The 20498-nt window shown below is 46.5% G+C and overlaps 1 protein-coding gene and 1 pseudogene across 1 annotated transcript; both read right to left on the reverse strand.

The window, feature by feature from the left end:
* Positions 1-2460: 2460 nt before the first annotated feature.
* On the reverse strand, positions 2461-2772 carry LOC123852117 (peptidyl-prolyl cis-trans isomerase A-like; annotated as a pseudogene).
* A 4357-nt stretch (positions 2773-7129) lies between these two features.
* LOC123852118 (eppin) lies at positions 7130-17879 on the reverse strand. Its single transcript, XM_064573549.1, has 4 exons — positions 17789-17879; positions 16207-16341; positions 12427-12594; positions 7130-7281 (listed from the first exon to the last, which is right to left on the reverse strand). The coding sequence occupies exons 1-4, from the start codon at positions 17877-17879 to the stop codon at positions 7130-7132; spliced, it is 546 nt and encodes a 181-aa protein (XP_064429619.1).
* Positions 17880-20498: the final 2619 nt, after the last annotated feature.

The following is a 20498-nucleotide window of genomic DNA, read 5'->3' on the forward strand; positions in this document are numbered from 1 at the left end:
AAACTAAATTTTCCCTCATTCTTTTGTCAGTTGTTTCCAGCAGTTCCAGTTAGACTCTGCATGGGAGACACTGAGAAGAAATTGACAGGTGAAATGAGGGGAGAAGGGGTTTCCTTCCTGTGTCTGGCTCTGGTCAGCACGTCTCCAGTGGCAAAACACAGTTATACTTCTATCCTCTGGATCCCTTTGGCACTTTTCAAGCCACATGCATTACACTTCCTCAGATACTAGCACCAGATGGCTGCATCTTCCAACTCAGTGGACCTAGCACCATTTGAGCCAGGTTCCCCTCAGAGGTCAGAACACCAGTCACAGTGCATTTTAGAAGACTGAGTGCCAACCAGATGGCCCCCACCCCTCTGTCCTGCCAGAGGTATGAGCACCAGCTGTGCCTGGGCCCCTTCTATGAACTCCTAGGTCTGCAAACTCCAAATATTTTATTCTCTCAAATCTAGGAGTGACGGATATATCCCCCCACCCCCACCAATGTTCATATAACCAATTTTCAATATTAAATCCTCTCTGTTTGAAACCCTGAGTGTAGTTTTCTGTGTCCTTTACTGAATCTTGACTGATAGAGTCTGGCTCTTTCAGCTTTTACAGTGGAAAGCTGGTTTTACCTCATATCAAGACTCCTGGGGCACCTGGGTGGCTCAGTCAGTTAAGCGTCTGCCTTTGGCTCAGGTCATGATCCCAGGGTCCTGGGATTGAGCTCCATGTCGGGCTCCCTGCTCAGCGAGGAGTCTGCTTCTCCCTCTCCCTCTGCCCCTCCCCCTGCTTGTGCTCTCTCTGTCCCTCTCTGTCTCTCTCTCAAATAAATAAATAAATAAAATCTTAAAAAAAAAAAAAGATTCCCAGTAGAGACTTCTTCAACTGTTAGAATGGAATTAAGATGTTGAATATTGTCACACCAACTGACAAATAGCCATCATATCCATCCTGATTTCCAACTAGGCTGTATAATCTGACAACAACTTGCTACCCTTCAAACCTGGATTTTAGCTCCAGTTTTGCTATGGATTTGCTATGTGATCTTGGAGGAGTCTATTTCCTACTAGAAGCTTCCATTTGTACATGGGTTAAAAAAAAAAAAAGGAGGGAGACTGGGGCTGTGGAACTCAACATTCCCCTAGTTTCAAAACCATTTCCAGCTTCCTCTAGGCATTTCTGGATCTGGAGACAGCTTCAAGGGGAGAATAAGGAGAGGGAAGATGAGGAATCCTGGATCTGCATGAGTAACCATGAGTAACATTTGGAAGATTCCACTTGAGGTGTCCTCTGGGTTCTAACGGGCAGAGTAATGAGCAAATAGTTAACAAAGAAACACAGATCTTCCACTGAGGTCCTCGTAAGGCAGAGGGTTCCCTGTGCCCAGCCCCTAGAGTTGAGTTCATTCTTGAGGACAGCAGGTAAGCAGACTTTATAAACTGCAAGGCACATACTGGCCATTTCCAAAGACCACTCCGATCCATGGGCCTTCTAGGGCAGAATGATTTTGTTCCAGTCATTCATGTATGTCAACATTAATCAAGGACTGAGAGGCCCTAATGGGGCAGACAAACATCAGGTGCTTATTAGATTTGGCTGGGTTCCTGAGCTGCCATAGTTCCTCAAATTGAGAAGTGCTCTTTGACATTATTAATCCATCACCTTCATCTTATGGATAGGAGACTGAGGTCCTGAGAGAAGCATCCCTCCACCCTACCCTGTGCCAATTAGCTCATACTTCAACTAGAGGCAAAGTTGGGATTTGTATTTGGATATTTTTATTCCCAGATAAGTGCTCCTCCTATTTCCCTCTTCACACAGGATGCAGACCAGTGATGACTTGTTGCAAATGTGGTCTGGATCATAAAGATGCACAAAGACAGGCTTCCTGGGAGAACAGACTAACTCTCACAGATGTGTGGAGGCAAGAGCCATGTAAATGAAGGAGATGCAAACACGGGGGCCACTTGGCTAGATGGTCACTCTGCAAAACTGCCAGACTAGCAGGACTTTGGGGTCTTCTGCACAAACTTTCCCTGATCATCCCCACATTTAACGATTCTAACATTTTCTCCTGATCTCCTTCTATACAAGGAGAAGACACCAATACTCATTAAGCCTTTATTATTTTTTTCCCCACTGATGGCTTGGCCCTTAAATATCATCCAATCCACAGGTTCTGAAACTTTAAAATCACTTGGCTGTACTTGTTAAAAAATGCATATTTATGGGATCTGGAGGACCCATCTTTTATTTTTTTGTTGTTGTTGTTGTTTAGTTTTTATTTCATAATCATATTAATTATGCAATCCAACTAGACTTGGAGGGGAGTAAGGAAAACATGGAAACCATAGAACTGCAGTGAGAGCACAAAGATTATGGGATATTTCAAGCAGGTGGGGGTGAGGGGCTGCTCTCCTGAGCTGCAGAAGGAATGGTCTGGTAGTTAAGATAAAACACAAGTCAAATTTATTAGATTTGTCCACAGTCAGCAATGGTGACCTTCTTGCTGGTCTTCCCATTCCTGGACCCAAAGTGCTCCATGGTTTCCACAATATTCATGCCTTCTTTGACCTTGCTAAAGACCACATGCTTGCCATCCAACCGCTCAGTCTTGGCAGTACAGATGAAAAACTGGGAACTGTTGTGTTGGGTCCAGCATTTGCCATGGACAAGATGCCAGGATCCATGTGCTTCAAGATGAAATTTCATCATCAAATTTCTCCCCACAGATGGACTGGCCACTAGTGCCATTACGGTATCGACGTCACCACCCTAGCACATAAATCCTGGAATAATTCTATGAGAGCAGGAAACTTTATAACCAAATCCTTTCTCCCCAGTGCTCAGAGCACTAAAATTCTCTGTTGTCTTTGGAACTTTGCCTGCAAACAGCTGGAAGGAGACCCAAACCAAGGGCTCACCATCCACAGCCATGTTGAAAAACATGATGGGGTTGACTGTAGCTGGGTGGAGCAGGCCACTCCTGGGCAGCAGCATCTGCAGTTCCTTGAGGACCTGTATTTTAGATAGCCCCTCCCCACCCCAACTAATTATAAAGGAGGTGTTTGCTAACAGCATTTTCAGAAATACTCATCAGTTTAACCTACCCTTTTTAAAGAGAGAGAAACAGAGACATGGAGAGGAAAGGACTTATTTAACAGTAAGTGGATCCCAGACCCTTGTTAGAGCCTCTTGATTTAAGTTATACCAGACAATGAACTCATTTAAAAAATACATCCAGGTTTTGGTGTGCTGTGTTGGCCAAGCCTCCTGCTGTGGGGCCCCCTCTTTAAGTCTGGCACCTTCTGATCCTGCCCATTCCTTTGGGGGACCTTCCCCAAAAGTCTTCCTTCCCCTTGACTTCTCTGTGCCATTCCTCTCCTCTATCCCTCCCCTCCTTGCCTCTCCTCTTCCTTTCACTTCCTTCCCATCTGTTCCAATTACCTACCTATTGCTGTGAATAAAATTTCCCAGAATATTTTCTATTTCTCACCATTTTGTGGCTGAGCAATTTGGGAGGGAATGAACTCAGTGGTTCTCTCCTAGAGTCTTCACTCGGTTGTAGTCAGATGTCTGCTGGGGCCACAGTCATCTGAAGCTCTGCTGGGTTGGAAGCTCATTCACATGGCTGGGAACTGACACTAGCTCTCAGGTAGATCTTGTCTGGGGCTGTCAACCAGAGCACATGCTTGGGCCTCCCCAGCATGGTTGTCTCAGTGTAACTGGACCTCTTACATGGCAGCTGCCTCACACCCCCGCCCCCCAGCCCAAAAAAGCATCCTAAGAGGATGGAGTACACTTTTTCTGGCCTAACCTTGGCGATCACACAGCATCATCTGGCTTTACTCTACTAGTCAAAGCGGTCCCACAGTTTGCCGAGATTCAAAGGGTGGGGCCATGGACTCCATGGACTCTACCTCTAGACTGAAGTGAGTGAAAGAATTGTAGGTCCCTGCTTTAAAACTGTGCCATCATTCAGTATCTTTTCCTCCTCCATCCTTCTCTCTTTTCCCTTCCTCTGCATCTCTTCTTTGCTGCCCCATCTCCTCCTTTCATGTCTCTCCCCAGTTATCTTCTATTTTGTAGTGTCTGTGCTGGACTCTGGAAGTGTATCCTTTATTGAAAGCTCAGGAAACAAACCCACAGCCTTTTTGGAGATGGATCTCCCACCAAGTTAATGGAGCTCAAGCCTCATGGTCCCTCACTTGAGCAAACCTGGTTCTATTCTAAGCATTTCATGACAATTTTACCAGGGCCACAGCATCAACAGAGTTCCCAATTTGCAGGATTTCCATACTTTTCTCTTTCTTTTGGTGTCAGACCCAACGATTTCTTGTTTTGCAAACACTGCACAGAGGGAGTAGATGTGAATTATTCATTCTCAGAAATATCAGACCTACAGAACACTTTATTAGGGAAACTGGAGGCTTCTGAAGCATACACAGGTACCGTAAGAGTGAAGAGATAGGATCAGACACTGAGAAAGCGTTAAAGGGTGAAGGGCATTGTGTTTGAAGAGAAGCTGGGCTGGAGGAAAGGGAGTAAGCAAATCCTGGGGTTTGGTTTTTGGAACAGTCAATGTCTTGGCAGCTGAGATTTGGCCAGAGGAAGCCGATATGAAGCATCAGTCAGGCACACATGGAGAGAGCCCTGAATTATGAGCCAAATTCTGGAGGTTGTTCCAGTTCCTTTTATCCTACTGAGGGAGATGGTGACTCTGCAAGATAGCAGAACAGAAAAGGATGAGATGCTTGGGCCCTACTCATGTCAGGAACCAAATCTTGTAGTTAATGGAACAAAGGAGATGGGGTCATTTTTATAGCTTTTCACAGGAAGAGAAACCAGAAGTGGAGCGATTTGGGGCCTCAGGGTGCTAGTGTGCTCTGGTTTTTCCAGTCAAGTGCCAGTTTAAACATGTTGTCCCAATGTAGTAATTAATGGCATCCCCTTTCGCTCTCAAAAGTTTCTTAGTTTGATCAATAAAGCATGTGGTTGTCCTGGCTCTAATCACCTTAAAAAGGAAAATGAAGAGATTGGGTGATGGGTGCCCAGCACTGGGCTGGTTCACTGGGCCTTCTTCTGACATCATCTTGGACACTCCACCCCTCTGCTTCCTCATTCTGCACCCCCTATCAATCTCATACTTGCTGATTTCCCTTTGACTACTGCTCTTCTTCCCACCTTCTCTTTCCCAAAGCATCCCCTATTTACCCCTCTGCGAGGACTGGTTCTATCGACCCCAGGCCTGCTAACTTCCTGGAATGGGCCAACCAACACCCAGACCTCCCACCTGTGCAAGTGAGCATGGGAGATGGGACCCCTGAGACTTACATATTTCCTGGCAGATGGCCCTGCAGACAGCTTTAGATTGGAAGTTGTTACTGTTCCCCCTGCAACCACCATAGTCGAATCTAGAGCAGCTTTTGATTTCCTTATTGTACCACCAGCGTGGAATGCGGGCCAAGCAGAGGCCAATATCCATTGGCAAACTGCATATGTCTGCAAGGAGATGGCAGATCTGTTTTGCTTGGGTGCCTGCATTGCTAGAGAATATTCCAGGTGTGTGCAAAAGCTTGGAAGAATGAAAGAGCATGATATTTTTAGAGCAGCATGAACTTGCTAAAAAATATGCTGTTACACTTATCTATGCTTCTGCACATGCCTGGAGTGTCCAACCCCTCTCTTGCTTACTAGGTGTACTCCTATTCATTCCTCAAAACACTCCCACACATCAAGCTCTTCTATAATGTCTCTCCTGGCTCCGTTCTTCACTGTTTGCTTTTCTTTATTGCTTTTCGATCTTGCCCACACATTGATCTCTTTCGCGTAATTATTTGTTCATATTTTCTGACTCCTCCATCAGAAAGTGAGGTTTGCACATTACGTCATCTTGGTACACCAGTTCCTAGCAGGTAATCTGGCACTGAGACATGCTTCAAGAATGTTCACAGTACAAAATCAAATATATCCTGAACTTTGAGAAATACTTAATGGGCAACTGTTTTGTGCATAGTACTATGAGGTACAAATAGAGTTGTTTAGAACCTCATAGTCTGAAGCACAACAACAAAAGCATTTATTAAAGTTCTTAGCACTTGACATATATTGACATATAACTTGAGGAGGTAGGTCCTCTTATTGTTCTCATTTTGCAGATGAGGAAACTGAAGTTAAGAGAAGCTAAGTAACTTCCCTAAGATCACATAAGACGGCAAGGGATTTGAATGTAGATATTCTGTTGCTCTTAGGATCAAGACCAGACCCCTTAATCTGGCCAGCAAGACCCTGCCTTGTCAGAACCTTGCCTACCTATCATGGCCTCACCATTCTGATATTTCTCTCTCTTACCACAAGCATGCTCACTCTCTGGTCTCTGGACTTTCTAGGCCTGAGCCTGCTGTCTCCTCACACAGGGCCTTTGCACATGCTATTTGCTGTGCCTGGAAAGCTCTTCCCTCCAATTTTTGCCTACTTACTGCCCATCTTTCAGATCTTAAATCATAGATCTTTTTTTCTGAGAAAAACCTTTCTTGCCTCCCCTGGCCTATATTGAGCAAGTGGGGCCAATCATGAGTGTAAGGGGCGCCAGTAAATATTTGTTGAATGAATGAATGGATGAATGGTCCTTGATGGTCCTCTTTAGAGTTCAATTATATGGGCACAGAGGAAAGAGTGGAAGAGGTAAAAAATGGTTAGAGAAGGCATCCTGGATTTATAAGACAGAGAAGCCTGGGGGGTGGGGAAAGCCAAGAACTATAAATCATATCCTGTTTCTTATAGCTATCATATCACCTGACACCATGCTGGCATTTGATGGGACTTCAGTGGGAACTTGACACCTCAGAGGATCACAGAAGAATAGTCAAGAAACCATGTGGTGGTCTAATGCCTACATCTTTCTTACAAATGGGGAAACTAAAGCCCATAAAGCAAAAACTCTGTTACTCACATTATACCTGAGCAGGGGCAGAAATGAATTAACCCCACCCCAGTCCAGCACTGCTAGGATTTGGGTCAAGTAGAAGAGGCACCCAGATTCTTGGTCAGAGACCAGCCATCAGGGAACCAGGGGAGAGGTCCGACGCTGTTGGTGCAGATGGGCAGAGAGTGGGGGTCAGGAGGGAGGGCACTGGATAGTTCAGGGGGTTTGTATGTTACCTTCATTGAAGTCTAAACATTTCTTTCCACAGTTAAAATTGCAACACTTCATCTTCCCGGGGCATGGTTTGTTCTTCGTGCACTGGTCGATTTCTCTATAACCACATGGTACTCTCGTCCGGGGACACTTCTCTGAGGGAGGGAAAAGAGGGAAGAAGGAAGGCCAGAACCCTCCATTGCCAGGCCCAGGGCTACACTGCAGAGTTAGAGAAGACTTTTCTCGCTTCATCGTCCCCAGAAGGTAGTGACCTTTGGAGGACTCCGGATTTTCACAGCTCTAGCCCCACTCCCAACCTCATAATGACTCCCCATCTAGTCCCTAAACACAGCCCTACTCCCATCCCCACCAACCATGAGGTTCAGGGAGAAGGATGCTCTCCCCTAGGACTATTCTGGTCACTTGGCCTTCCTGTATTTGGATGTTCCCTGGGTGGGGGCGAGGGTGCTAGCACTCTTCTAGGTGACTGAGATCTCCATTTGTGGAGTCAGATGCCTGGGCTTTTGAATTCTCTGCCACCGTTGGTATGGCAGGCACCATCTTTGGACCTTGATTCTTTCATTTGCCTATAGAATTGTTTGGAGGATTAGGTGACAAAACTTGGAAGCCATTGTCAGGCGGCCTGGGGCATAATAATGATAACTAATATTAACGAGGTGCTTACTGTGGACTTGTTCTCTTCTCCTTAATCCTTGTGGCATTTCTATGGGTAAGTCCTATCAATATCCACATTTTATAAACAGAGGAATCTGGAGCACAGGGAGGTTATGTGAATTTCGCCAAGATCACACAGTTACTAAGGAGAGGAGCCAGGATTTGAACCTGCAGTGTATGGTTTCACTGCCGAGTGCTCAGTGTATTTTAGTTGCTACTTATGGGGGTCTTCATATCTCGGCATTCTGAGGGACTTCAAGAGACCATTCTTTACTCCACAGGCAAGGACCCTCTGGGGGTGTGGGTGTGGGGAGACTTTTGGGGGCTGCACCTGGAAGATTCAAAGTTGCTGAGGGTGGTGCTAGGGTGAGGGACCTTTCTTGCAGGAAAGGCCCATAAAGTCCCAGGACCTTTAGTCCATCTCATGAGCTCCAGGTCAGGCACCTCCAGAAGGAATTCCTCTCATAACGATAGCGGGGAGTCTGTTGCTAGAGACTCGGGTTCTTGCACTCACAGAAGGCATCTTACTAGATGGTAGGGGTCTGAGAGAAGGACTGTGAATATCTCCCTTTCTCCCACCTAGGACCCCAGGCTGAGTGGGGGAGGCGTTCCTCATCCGTAGAATTCTTTGTTCCTCCCTCCCAGCAACTTCCATGTCTCCACTGGGAGGACCCCCATACTTACTGCCAAAGAACCCCTCAACCAGCTCAGGTTCCTGGACTCCCCCCAAGAGGATGAAGAGTGCCAGGACTGGCAGAAGACCCAAGAGCCCCATTTTAAGAGCTACTGGCCTGGCTGGTGGCACCAAAATTAGGAACTGCTCCTCAGTAGCTTCTGCTTCTGAGCTTTGGCTGCCCTGGCACAGGAGCCACGTATCACTGAAGACAAGCCAGCCACACTCCCTCTGCTGGGGAACGCCAAGTCCCCGAGGCCATCAGTGGGAGTAGCTGACACCCACAGCACCAACCCTGGGGTAAAGGGCTCTTGACAGGCAGCTTCTACTTCTCAGCTCGCTGAGGCTCTCTGGCTCTCTGGTCAACCAGGGAGAGGGGGCAAAACTTGTCTGGGACTTCTAGACTCCCTCGGAGAAGGGAATGTTCAATTTCAGCATCTTCCATTTTCCAGGGGGAGTTTAGAGATCAAGAATATCCCAGCTCTCTTCTTTCCAATCTTACACCTCTCCTGATATGTCCACTTGTCTGTCTGCTTGTTTTTCTCACACTGCTTATTTTCCTTCTCTCTGCGCCTCCTCCTTTAACTCTGTGCCTACCTTTTTCTCTTTTCCTGTGAGTCTCCCCTCCTCCTCCCTGCCCTTCATTTCCCTTCTGTCCTCCTTTTTCTTCTCTTTGGGCCACCCCTTTTCCTTAACCATCGTCAAAAAGTAAAGATGTTACCATGAGTAGCATGTGGTCTGGAGGAGACAGGTTGATCCCAGGTTGAACGAAATCTTCTGAGAGTGTGTGTCAGGATCATGGTGCTCTGAAAGCGGGAGAGGATGCCAGAGCTAACGGAGAGCCTCTATCATTGGGTGCAATTTGGAATGGGTGATGCAGGAGGAAATACTAAATATCAGTTATGACCTGGGACAACCATGGGGCATGAAGATTCCTCTCTGAACTTTCCAACTTAAGGTGTGAAGTGTTAATAAGACATGTTCTTGGCTTGCCTCTGATTTCACCTGCAGCTGCGGGAGACGGTTCTAGTGCACATTTTTTTTCTAACCATTTTTAAAAATCAAGTGGAATTAACATCAGGTAAGATTAACCATTTTTAAGTGGACAGATCAGAGGCTTTTTTTTTTTATGTTATGTTAGTCACCATACAACACATCATTAGTTTTTGATGTAGTGTTCCATGATTCATTGTTTGCCTATAACATCCAGTTCTCCATTCGATACATGCCCTCCTTAATACCCATCACCGAGCTAACCCATCCTTCCACCCCCCTCCCCTCTAAAACCCTCAGTTTGATTCCTGGAGTCCATAGTCTCTCATGGTTCCTCTCCCCCTCTGATTTCCCCACCTTCATTTTTCCCTTCCGTCTCCTAATGTCCTCCATGCTATTCCTTATGTTCCACAAATACATGAAACCATATGATAATTGACTTTCTCTGCTTGACTTATTTCACTTAGTATAATCTCCTCCAGTCCCATCCATGTTGATGCAAAAGTTGGGTATTCATCTTTTCTGATGGCTGAGTAATATTCCATTGTATATATGGACCACATCTTCTTTATCCATTCATCTGTTGAAGGGCATCTCAGCTCTTTCTACAGTTTGGCTATTGTGGACATTGCTGCTATGAACATTGGGGGGCATGCGGCCCTTCTTTTCACTACATCTGTATCTTTGGAGTAAATGCCCAATAGTGCAATTTCTGGGTCATAGGGTAGCTCTATTTTTAACTTTGTGAGGAAACTCCACACTGTTTTCCAAAGTGACTGTACCAGCTTGCATTCCCAGCAACACTGTAAGAGGGTTCCCCTTTCTCCACAACCTCTCCAACATTTGTTGTTTCTTGCCTTGTCAATTTTTGCCATTCTAGTGTAAGGTGGTATCTCAATGTGGTTTTGATTTGAATTACCCTGATGGCTAATGATGGTGAATATGTTTTCATGTGTCTGGGAGAAGATATTTGCAAATGGCACTACATATAAGGGCTGATACCCAAGATATCCAAGATCTATAAAGAACTTATCAAACTCAACACCCAAAAAACAAATAATCAAGTCAAAAAATGAGCAGAAGACATGAACAGACACTTCTCCAGATCAGAGGCTTTTAAGGGCCTTCACAATGTTGTGTAACCATCACCTTTATTAGTTCCACAATATTTTTATCACTCCAAAAGATAACCTTAGGGGCACCTGCCTGGCTCAGTCAGAAGACCATGCAACTCTTGATCTTGGGAGCTCGAGCCCTACCTCTGGTGTAGAGATTACTTAAAGAAATAAAACTAAAAAAAAAAAAAAAAAAGGACAATCTCTACCTATTAGCAGTCACTATTTTCCCCAGCCTAATCCTGCCCCTGGCAACCAGTAACCTACTTTCTATTTCTATGGATCTACCTATTCTGGATATGTCATACAAATGGAATCATATAGTATATGACCTTTCCTGTCTGGCTTTTTTTGCATCACCTAATGCTTTTGAGGTTCATCCACAGTGTATCTTGTGTTAGTTCTTTGCTCCTTGTTGTGGCCAGTGCACAGTGATAGCTTCCCACTTTAAGTGTCAGAGTCTCTACTTCTGTGCTGTGGGTTTTCTCTGGCTCCCTGACAGCTTGCTCAGCTTGTTTGGGGAATAATCTGGAGGAGCAAGGGGTTTCATAGGCCCAGGTATCCAGGAGGGGATGGGAATTAATGAATAAATGCCTCAGCTGCCCCATCACTGGAGATGAATGCAGACATTTGGACACCTGTTTTACAGGGTTCCTTAAAAGGTCCCAGGGGGAGTAAGTTGCAGTTTGCCCCCATGGTAACCATAATCATAATCATGATACACTCCTCTCTTGCCTGTATCACCTACCCCATCCCCACCTTGTGTGTATTGAGAGATCTCCCAAGTAAACTCCTCTACCCATGTCCTTGTCCTAGGATTGGTTTCTGGGGGATCCAAACTAAGACAATGCCCATAGACCCTTGTCTTAAAAGGGTCTTACAATTTTTTGAAGAAACAGAGGTGGATAACAATGTCCCTGGAGCTCTCAACTCTCAAAGTTCTGACAGTTCTCACTCCCTTTAATGGTGTCACAAGAGTCTCAATAACCCTTTACTCTCTGCAAAGTGTAATGTACCAACAGATATGAATTATTCAGCCACAGAGTCAGAGGACTAAACAGAGTACTTTATTGGGGAAACCTGGGAGCTATGCAGGTATAGACAGGAGGCTCTAGACATCAGACATAAAGGAAAGAAGCATAGAGATGAGATCAAAAGAGAATGATACCATGTGTGAAAAGAGGCTGAGCTAGAGAAAGGGGAATGCAGATCCCAGGGCTCTGTTTGGGGAAGAGCTGAGCCCTTGGAATGTGGAGTGGAAGAGTGGACACCAACGTGGAGCATCGGTCAGGTACATGGACAGAGCTTTGGATCACGAGCCAACTCCTGGCGGTTGTTCAGGTGCATCCTTATGCACTGACAGTTAGGAGCCTGGTGAGAATGTAGGACAGGACCCGCTAAGCATCTTGGACTCAAGAACGAGTCTTGAAGTGACGTTCATTCATCTTTGCACAGGAGGCAAAAACAAAGTGGGTTTTCTCCGGGGAGCTATAGCTTTCCTCCTTACAGGAGAAACAGGATGTGGTTGGGATAGAGTGCTGGCAATCCAACACTAGGCTGGATGTCCTGTGACCTCTGTGGAGCTGGTCTCTGGGATTTCACCATGTATGTATGCTCCCTCCACCCCTCATACTTGCCAGCTTTGATCATGAGCATATCCCTTCCCAACCTCAGTTCCCAGAATGCCACTGTCCATCCCTCTGCCAGGTGCATGCTCACTTCCCAAGTGGAGCTGGCTCTGCCAGCACCTGGCCTGCCAAGGCTGTGGCCATGCCTGAACAAAGCACCTACACACAGGTCTGCTGGCAGGGCCCAAGTGAGGACAGCACGCCCCAGGGACTCACGATTGCTGGGGCACATGTTCTGGCACATGGCTTTGGACTGGAAATTGTTGTTGTTTCCTTTGCAGCCACCATAGATGAAACTGGAGCAGGTCTTCTTCTCCTTATCGTACCACCAACGACGAAAAAATGCCATGCAAGGGCCAGGTTCTTTGGGCATGGTGCATATGTCTGTAGGGAGACCCCAGACTTGAGCAATACGAGTGCCCACCCCTCAAGAAAGCAGCTGATATTGTTACCCCTGCAAACCACCAGACATGGAATGGAGCAAGCTCTTTTCCCCTTATCACACCTCAGGAGCCCAGCTCCACTGGAGTATGGTATACATTGCAGGGAGACCCCAGAGCAGAGCTATTGGGGTGTCTGCAGGCCTGGAGAACGTCCATCTCCCCCATTCCTCATGGTCACCATCCCCATTGTCTTCCCTGAGAGTGAGGAGACTGATTTCAAGGCTCTGCTCCCAATTCAGTGTGTGCATATCGACCTCCCCTGTTACCTGTCTTGTCCTTGACTTCCTCTTCTGGAAAATGGGAATGCAACATCCCACCCTGCTAGTGGCACAGGGCTGTCCTAAGGTACAAGTGGGACTGCTCTCATGGACCTGAATGTGCAGCTTTTAGCACAGTGCCTGGCAGAGAAAAGTTGCTCAATAAATACGCCCCGAATGGATAAAAGATATGGAAGTGCCTTGAAAATGACAAAATATAAGCCACAAACTCTGCCCTGCAAACCATGCCAGGAAGAGAGAATCTGGGATCACGAGTAAAAGGCAAGTAGGGCAGGGAAGGCAGGGGCTAGTTTTTTAGATGGCCAAGCACCTTTCATCCTGCAGTTAGCTTCAGTCCTGTGATAGGTTGAATTGTGTCTCTCCCTACCCACCCCACGCCCATTCATATGTTTTTTGTTTTGTTTTGTTTTGTTTTTTATTATGTTCAGTTAGCCACTGTATAGTACATCACTGTATAACACACAGTACTCATCACAACACGTGCCCTCCTTAATACCCATCACCCTGTTACCCCATCCCCTGACCCCCCTCCCCTCTGAAACCCTCAGTTTGTTTCCCAGGAAGTCTTAACCCTCAGTACTTCAGAATGTGATCCTATTTGGAAATAGAGTTGTGGCAGATATAATTGTTTAAGATGAGTCATCCTGGAGGAGGATGCATGCCTAATCCAATATGATTGGTCTTCTTATAGAAAGGGGAAATTTGGACACAGAGAGAAAGAGAGAGAGAGAACACCATGTGAAGCTGAAGGTATATGTCTACAAGCCCGGGACTGCCAAAGATTGCCAGCACACCACCACAAGTTAGGGGAGAGGCATGGAACAGATGCTCTCCTGATAACCTGAGAAAGACCCTGCCTTGCCAACACTTGACCTTGGGCTTGTAGCCTGCAGACCTTGAGACAATACATTTCTGTTGTTTCAGCCACCCAGTTTGTGGTCCTTTGTTATAGCAGCCCTAGCAAATGAATGCAGATCTGAACTAAACTCTGAGTTTCTCAAGGGAAAACTCCTGGCTTACTTCTCTGCCACTCTCTTTAATCTTCAGTGTCTCATGCCTGGGCTGTTGGGATAGCCTGGAACTGATCTCCTGCCCCTGTCCCTAGCACCTCCAATCAATCCTTCGTGCTGCCCACCAGCGGGAAGGACCTAATGAACCTGAAACAAAGCTGATCACATCATTCCACAGCTAAGACCTTGACTTCGTGGCAAGTCTTCCCATGACTCACAGGCTCTTTGTAGGCTGGCTCCTGCTTGTGGTTCTGCCCCACCCCCCACCACAGTACCATTTGAGGTACATGCTCCTGCAATATTCAACACCCTTTGCTATCCCACACATCTACACCTTTCACTCTGCATTCCCTCTGCCCACCCTGCTGCTGTTCATTAGTGACACTCCCACTCTTCTTTCAAAACCTCAGACATTAGCTCCTCTGTGATGTCACTGACTCCATATATACCCCATACCCCTACAGGTGCCTGGACCAATCCTGCATTGTTCCACCATGCTTCTGATTTCATGTGCATGATTGTCACTGGTTTACATCCTCAGTCTCCTCCATGAGGTTGTGAGCTTCCAAGGGAGCAGAGATTGTGTCTGATTTCATCTTGGATCCCCATTCCTAGCAGGTGGTCTGGCTCAGTATATCATCATGCAAAATGTTGAGGGTAAAACCAAATGCATCCTGACCTGAATTAAATAAGCCACTCATTGAGCACCTACTGTGTGCAAGATGCTTTAAGAGACAAAGAAAAGGCATGGCCTCTACTCTTTAGGAGCTCCCAGTCAAGAATAACAAATAATTTAAACTAATATATGTCATCTGGGGATATTGTGCCAGGCATTGCTCTAAGTACTTCATGTGCATCAACTTATTTGATCCTCCATACTTGGAGGATTTAACACTGGCCCTTTTATTATCTGGGGAAACTGAGGAACAGCGGGGGAGAGTTGTTAATTTGCTCAGGCTGGTAAAAACCAGAGCTAAGACTTGAACTCAGGGAGCCTGGATTCAGAATCCCTCACCTGTAGGCAAATGAACAACTTACCATCCTCCTACCCACTCTGCTCCATTGTCAGGTCCTGCTTACTTGACCTCCTAGACACTTTTCAAACACACCCCACTCCTCTCCATCCCCTCAGCTACCTCTCTGGTCCAAGCTACCACATCCTCTCTTCCTGAAATCCTTGAAGAACAACATGATCACATCACTGTCCACCTCAATGGATTTCCATCACTTTGGATCAAAGTGAGATGCTAGGCCACCAGACCCTACCTACCAAAGATCCTTTCCCTCGTACCATGCTCATATGTACTCTTGCTCTCTGGCCTCCGGCCCCACCATTGAGCCTTTGTGCATATTATTCCCTGCACCTGCAAAACCCTTCACCCCACCACAGTATGCCTAAATTTACTACCCAACCTTCTGAACACAACTCCAGATTGCTTTCTCAGGGAAGCCTTCCTCACCTCCCTGACCATACTGGTCAAATCCTATTATGAGTCTCAGAGACACTCAATGTATATTTGTTAAATGAAGAGTAAAGTATCTTTGATAGTCTATTTGGAGCCCAAGGAGATGGCCATGGAGTTAAGATTGCAGGAGCAAAGGAAAGGCCCTCTGGTCTGGAGTAGTTGAGGGAGGTTTCCTGGGGCTAAGATAGACTTCAATAAGCAGAGAGGCTGCCTCTCTGTAGCAAAAAGCTTGTAAATATCAATAGCTTCATTATCAATTCCAGCAACAATGTGCCAACAGTAGCCAACTGGGGAGTCAGAAGATCACGAGTCCAAACAAACAAACAAAATCATAAGAGTTGGGCGCCTGGGTGGCTCAGTTGGTTAAGCAACTGCCTTCGGCTCAGGTCATGATCCTGGAGTCCCGGAATCGAGTCCCGCATGGGGCTACCTGCTCAGCAGGGAGTCTGCTTCTCCCTCTCCCGCTCCCCCTCTTGTGCTCTTTCTCTCTCTCACTCAAATAAATAAATAAAATATTTAAAAAAAAAAATCATAAGAGTTAAAAGCAACCACGAGACTGTCTGGTAAAATCCTACAGTCATCTTCTGTTTGGGGAAACTGAGGCCCAGACAGGATGAGGATACTATCTAATGTCACACATAATATCAGGGGCAGAGATGGCTCTAAATTGCAGGTCTCCCCAACCCAGCAATCTTGGTCGGAGACCAGCCCTTAGCAAAGCAGAGACGATGCCACCCATGTAGCCAGAAGGTGAGGGTGTGGGCAGAAGGGCTGGTTATTCTGAGGCTCTGAATATTACCTTGGTGGAGGTCTAAGCATTTTTTTCCACAGCTGAAGATGCAACACTTCTTCCTGTTGTCCAGGCACTGTTTGTCCTTTGTACATACATCCCTTTCTCTGAATTCACATTTCTCTCGGATTCTGGGGCATCTCCCTAGGAAAAGGACAGTTTTACAACCGTGGCTGTTGGAGGGCACAGTGCCCACACTTCTCCCAACCTGAGGCAATTCTGGGGAGTCAGGGAAGTTTGCTTTCTCTTTGCTCATACACAGGAGACCTTTTCCGCAGGGTGCTCTCATGTATTTCCCAACACCGCCTACACTACCCTCCCTTCTGACCACCCCTTATTCTCTACCTTCTTACCCTGTCCCTAGTTCCACCCCCTAGTGTCACCCCCTCTAAGGCAGGATTTCTCAACCTTGCCCCTAGGGCCTCATCATTATTTATGGGAGGGGGAGGGCTGCCCTGTGCACTGTAGGATGTTTACAGCATCCCGGCCCTCTAGCCACTGGATGCCAATAGCACTCCCCAGTTGAACAACCAAAAATGTCTCCAGACATAGCAAATGTCCCCTGGAAGGCAAAATCACCCCACCGAAAGCCACTGGTCTAAGCTAATCTGGTCATTTTGGCCTCCTTGAGGAGTCAGTGTTTGGGAGTTCCTCCGGGGTGGGGGGCGGTGCTACTGCACAGTGATTAATATCCCTCACCCTGGCATCAGAGAGTCAGGTGTTTAAATTCTACCTCTTGGCTTACCACTCACCTCTCTGAACCTTGGGTTTCTCACTTGTAAAATTGTTTTAGCCTTACAGAGTCACTGAGGAAGAAATGAGACAAAAAGTGTAAAGCTCTAATCATAGGAACTGATGCATAGCAATGTTAATTAATGTCTGTCAACTGTTGCCCATAAGCCAAGCACTTTTCTATGCATTTTAAATACTATCTCATTGAGTTCTACTGACATCCCCATTTTGCAGAGGAGACAGAAGCACATGGAATTTAAGTAACTTGCCCAAGGTTATGGCTACTGAGTGGTAGAACCACTATGTCTGAATCCAGACCTCTCAAACTCCCTACTTTCTAAATGTTCAGTAAGTGGTAGCAATTATCATTATTACTATATAGTCCTGGAGTATTACTGTCGTCAGTTCAAAGAAACTTCTGGATACTTTTATCCCAAAGGCAAGGCACCCCTGGGGATGCAAGAATACTTTATAGGACTACATTTGAAAGAATCAGGAGTTAATGGAGATGATATCCTGAGAAAGGGGGCTGTTTCTGTTGTGGGGTGAGGGAAGGTCTACTAGGCTTCCCAGATTCCTATAGCCCCTCCCATAAGCACTGGATCCTGTGACTCTTCCCTCCACCTCCAATTGACTTTCACTTCAAAGGGACTGAAAGTGGGGGTTGCCTCAGGTCTGCAATCTTGCATTCACTGAAGGGATCTTCCATCAAGAGGGAAATTGGAAGAAATATTCCAAATATGTCCCCACCTGGGACCAGGGCTAACGTGGTGGGAAACAACTCGAGTCCTATTCCTTGTTCCCTCCTCCCAGCAACCTCCCCTCTCTCCAGGGCAAGGGCTGAGGCCCCAGTACTTACTGGGAAAGATCCAGTCAGTCAGACCAGGTCCCTGGACATTCACTAGAAGGGTACATAAGACCAGGATGCTCAAAAATCTAGAAGACTCCATTCTGAAGAAGAGCTGGCCTGTCTGGTGATTCCAGAACATGAAAATGTCTAGCTGCCTTTGTCCAGACTGTTTCTTTAGTAGTCAGTATCTTGGATGTGGGAATTGGAGTCAAGCCAGACACCTCCTTTCCTGCTGGGAACACCAAGTTCCTGAGATCATCAATGTGACCAGCTGGCATCTACAGTGCACAGTACTGGGGAAGGGTCTTTGATTGCATGGCTCCTGATCCTCAGCAGCCTGGGCTGTGCTGAGCCCTCTGGTCAACCAGGGGGAGTGGGCAAAACTTGTCTCACTTTCTAAGTGACCTCAGGACTCAATGCCACCATCAAGGGTCTTCTTCTTGATGACTCTGAGAGTTGTGGAATGTGCTTGTTCTCCATTCACTTTCCATTTTATCTGCATGTTGAGTGGCATGGCCCTTTTGTTTGTCTCTGACAATGTGTTTCTAGGCATCTCTTGGTATCTCTTTGTTTTTCTGTGCTTTTCTGTGTCAATGTCTGACTTTTCTTTTTCTGTGGGCCTCTCATGGTCTCTGTGTCCCTTTCTCCCTCTCCCACATTTTCCTCCCCCCTTCTCCGTTTTCTCCTGTTCTTTGACTAAGGCCGAAGTGTAAATGTGTTGCCACAGAGTGGGGTGTGGGGGAGGAACAGCCCGTCAGCTGAGTTTTCAGAAAGTGTTTGTCGAGGTCCTATTGTTTGAGAGCAGTGGAGATTGTCAGAAGAGCTTATGGGGAGTGTCTCCCATCTGGTGCAAGCTCCTTGTTGTTTGAGGAGGAACTGGAAGATGGGGAGACCTGCCTGAGAGACTATACCCCAGTAAAGATCCATAGGCAGCAGAGTTGCTGGCTTCTGACTGGACTGGTGAAAGGGCTCTGGAGAGAGTGCTGGGGTACTTGGTAGCTTTCCTACAGGGAATCCACAATGCCAGCGAGTCCATCAGTCTTGGCAGAAGGAGAGACTCTCTTCAAAGTGTAAATGTCATCTGTAGGGTCCCCGTTTCCTTCCTTAACTAGCTGTTGCACTTTGGGGCCAAGCTTTGTTCTCCATTTGTCCTACATGATGGGCAAAAGCCAGACAAAGCCAGCCTTATCATCAGTGAGTGACTATATGGTCACAAAATTTAGGTTCACCAACAGAGCCCCCTATGGGAATCTGTGGTGTAGGTCTCAGCCTATTGACAGTGGTATTCTCTGCTAGGAAGGCCTGAGATGCCCTTGGGGCATATTTACTCAAAATGAGACCCACAGACATCCCCCTACCACCACTGGACCAGTGTTGTGGTTGGACCAGGCTTTGTGGTTTTATTATGATCAGAGGACCCACCTCTGCCAAATCATCAGGGAACTTAAGAAAACGAGATTTATTGCTCACAAGTCCTGGAGGGTACATGGCAAGTCAGAAGGCCACACAGAAGGTTGTGGACAGAGAGAGGGGGAGAAAGTGCAGATTTGGGGCTCTCCCTTTTTTCAGGTCCAAGGGTGGAATAGCTAAGGTTTCATGGGTTCACTTTCTATTGGTGAATTTAAAGCATATAAAAGTGCGGATTAGGGTGTGGGAAAGGAGAAGCAGGGTCACTCCAGTGATTAGTTGTCTGGGTTACTCGAGGCCTTTCTAAAAGGGGAACTTTATTGGTGAGGGCAGCTGGTTCTTTATCCTAGTTGTGTTGGTAGTATCTGTGTTACATAGCTGGGGATGTATTTATTTGAAATGGGTGTCTTTGAAATGGATGCCTCAGCACTCAAAAGCTTAATGTCAGGCACTTACATTACAATGAAAAAGCTGAATATCAGGCACTTACACTACAGAGTCCCATCCCACCAGGTTCAGGAACCAGGTGGACCCCACAAAGGGACCAGGGAATAAATTTCTAATGAACAACCAAGATGTCTTGAGTGGTGCTCTCCCTCTTATTCTGTGTCCCTCCCAAACTCAGTCCAGGAGAGAACACAAAGCTGAACCACCTGGGTGGAAGGACTCTGAGGGCACAAGTCCCACACATAGGGATGATAAGGCCCAGAGGAATGCAGATGCTGACTCAATGTCACCAAGTGAGTGAGTGTCAGAGATAAAGGTAAAAGGGAATGGAGTGTCTGAGTTCTTGTCAGAGGTCACTATGGAATGTTCTGATACAAGTATGGATATAATATCTTACTATGGAGTTGAAGGTAGGGAGGAATAGTGCATAAAAGGGGATGAAGGTGATGTCTATAGTGGGGACAGAGGCTAAAGAGCCCCCAGAGTCTGTAAATGTCCAAGTGGTTCCCAGGGCTCCCAAATAAGGCTGAATTCTCTAAATTTTCTTGAATGTAAATAAAAATTGAGAATTTCAGGTTATTCTATCTCCTCTGTCCTGCCTAATATCCCACCCCACCCAAGGATCTCACTTTCCAAGCAGGTGAGATGAAATTTATGCATTTGGGGCCTAGGATGAATGACCTTTTTGGCCCCTTCCCTCACCCAATTTCTTGAAGAAGGCCGAGTAAATATCCATGTAGATCTTTGCCCTGCTTCCTTTATCTCCTGTCACTGATGGTCATATTGCCCTCCCTCTATCTCAACCACACTTCTGTTCCAGCACCATTCCGCTGCTCAGAGTGAGGGACTCCAAGCGGTTACCAAG

Source organism: Mirounga angustirostris, unplaced genomic scaffold (genome assembly GCF_029215605.1).
Source record: "Mirounga angustirostris isolate CCGP_5_RB_7025 unplaced genomic scaffold, mMirAng1.0.hap1 SCAF_10, whole genome shotgun sequence".
NCBI lineage: Eukaryota > Metazoa > Chordata > Mammalia > Carnivora > Phocidae > Mirounga > Mirounga angustirostris.

What these genes read in the sequence shown, in the direction of transcription:
- LOC123852118 (XM_064573549.1), bottom strand. Translation starts at nt 17,879, where the DNA reads ATGGAGTCTTCTAGATTTTTGAGCATCCTGGTCTTATGTACCCTTCTA. An exon ending in GACTGACTGGATCTTTCCCA is followed by an intron (nt 16,342 to 17,788) that starts GTAAGTACTGGG and finishes TCCTTTTCCTAG; the next exon opens with GGAGATGCCCCAGAATCCGA. An exon ending in ATGCTTAGACCTCCACCAAG is followed by an intron (nt 12,595 to 16,206) that starts GTAATATTCAGA and finishes GTCTCCCTACAG; the next exon opens with ACATATGCACCATGCCCAAA.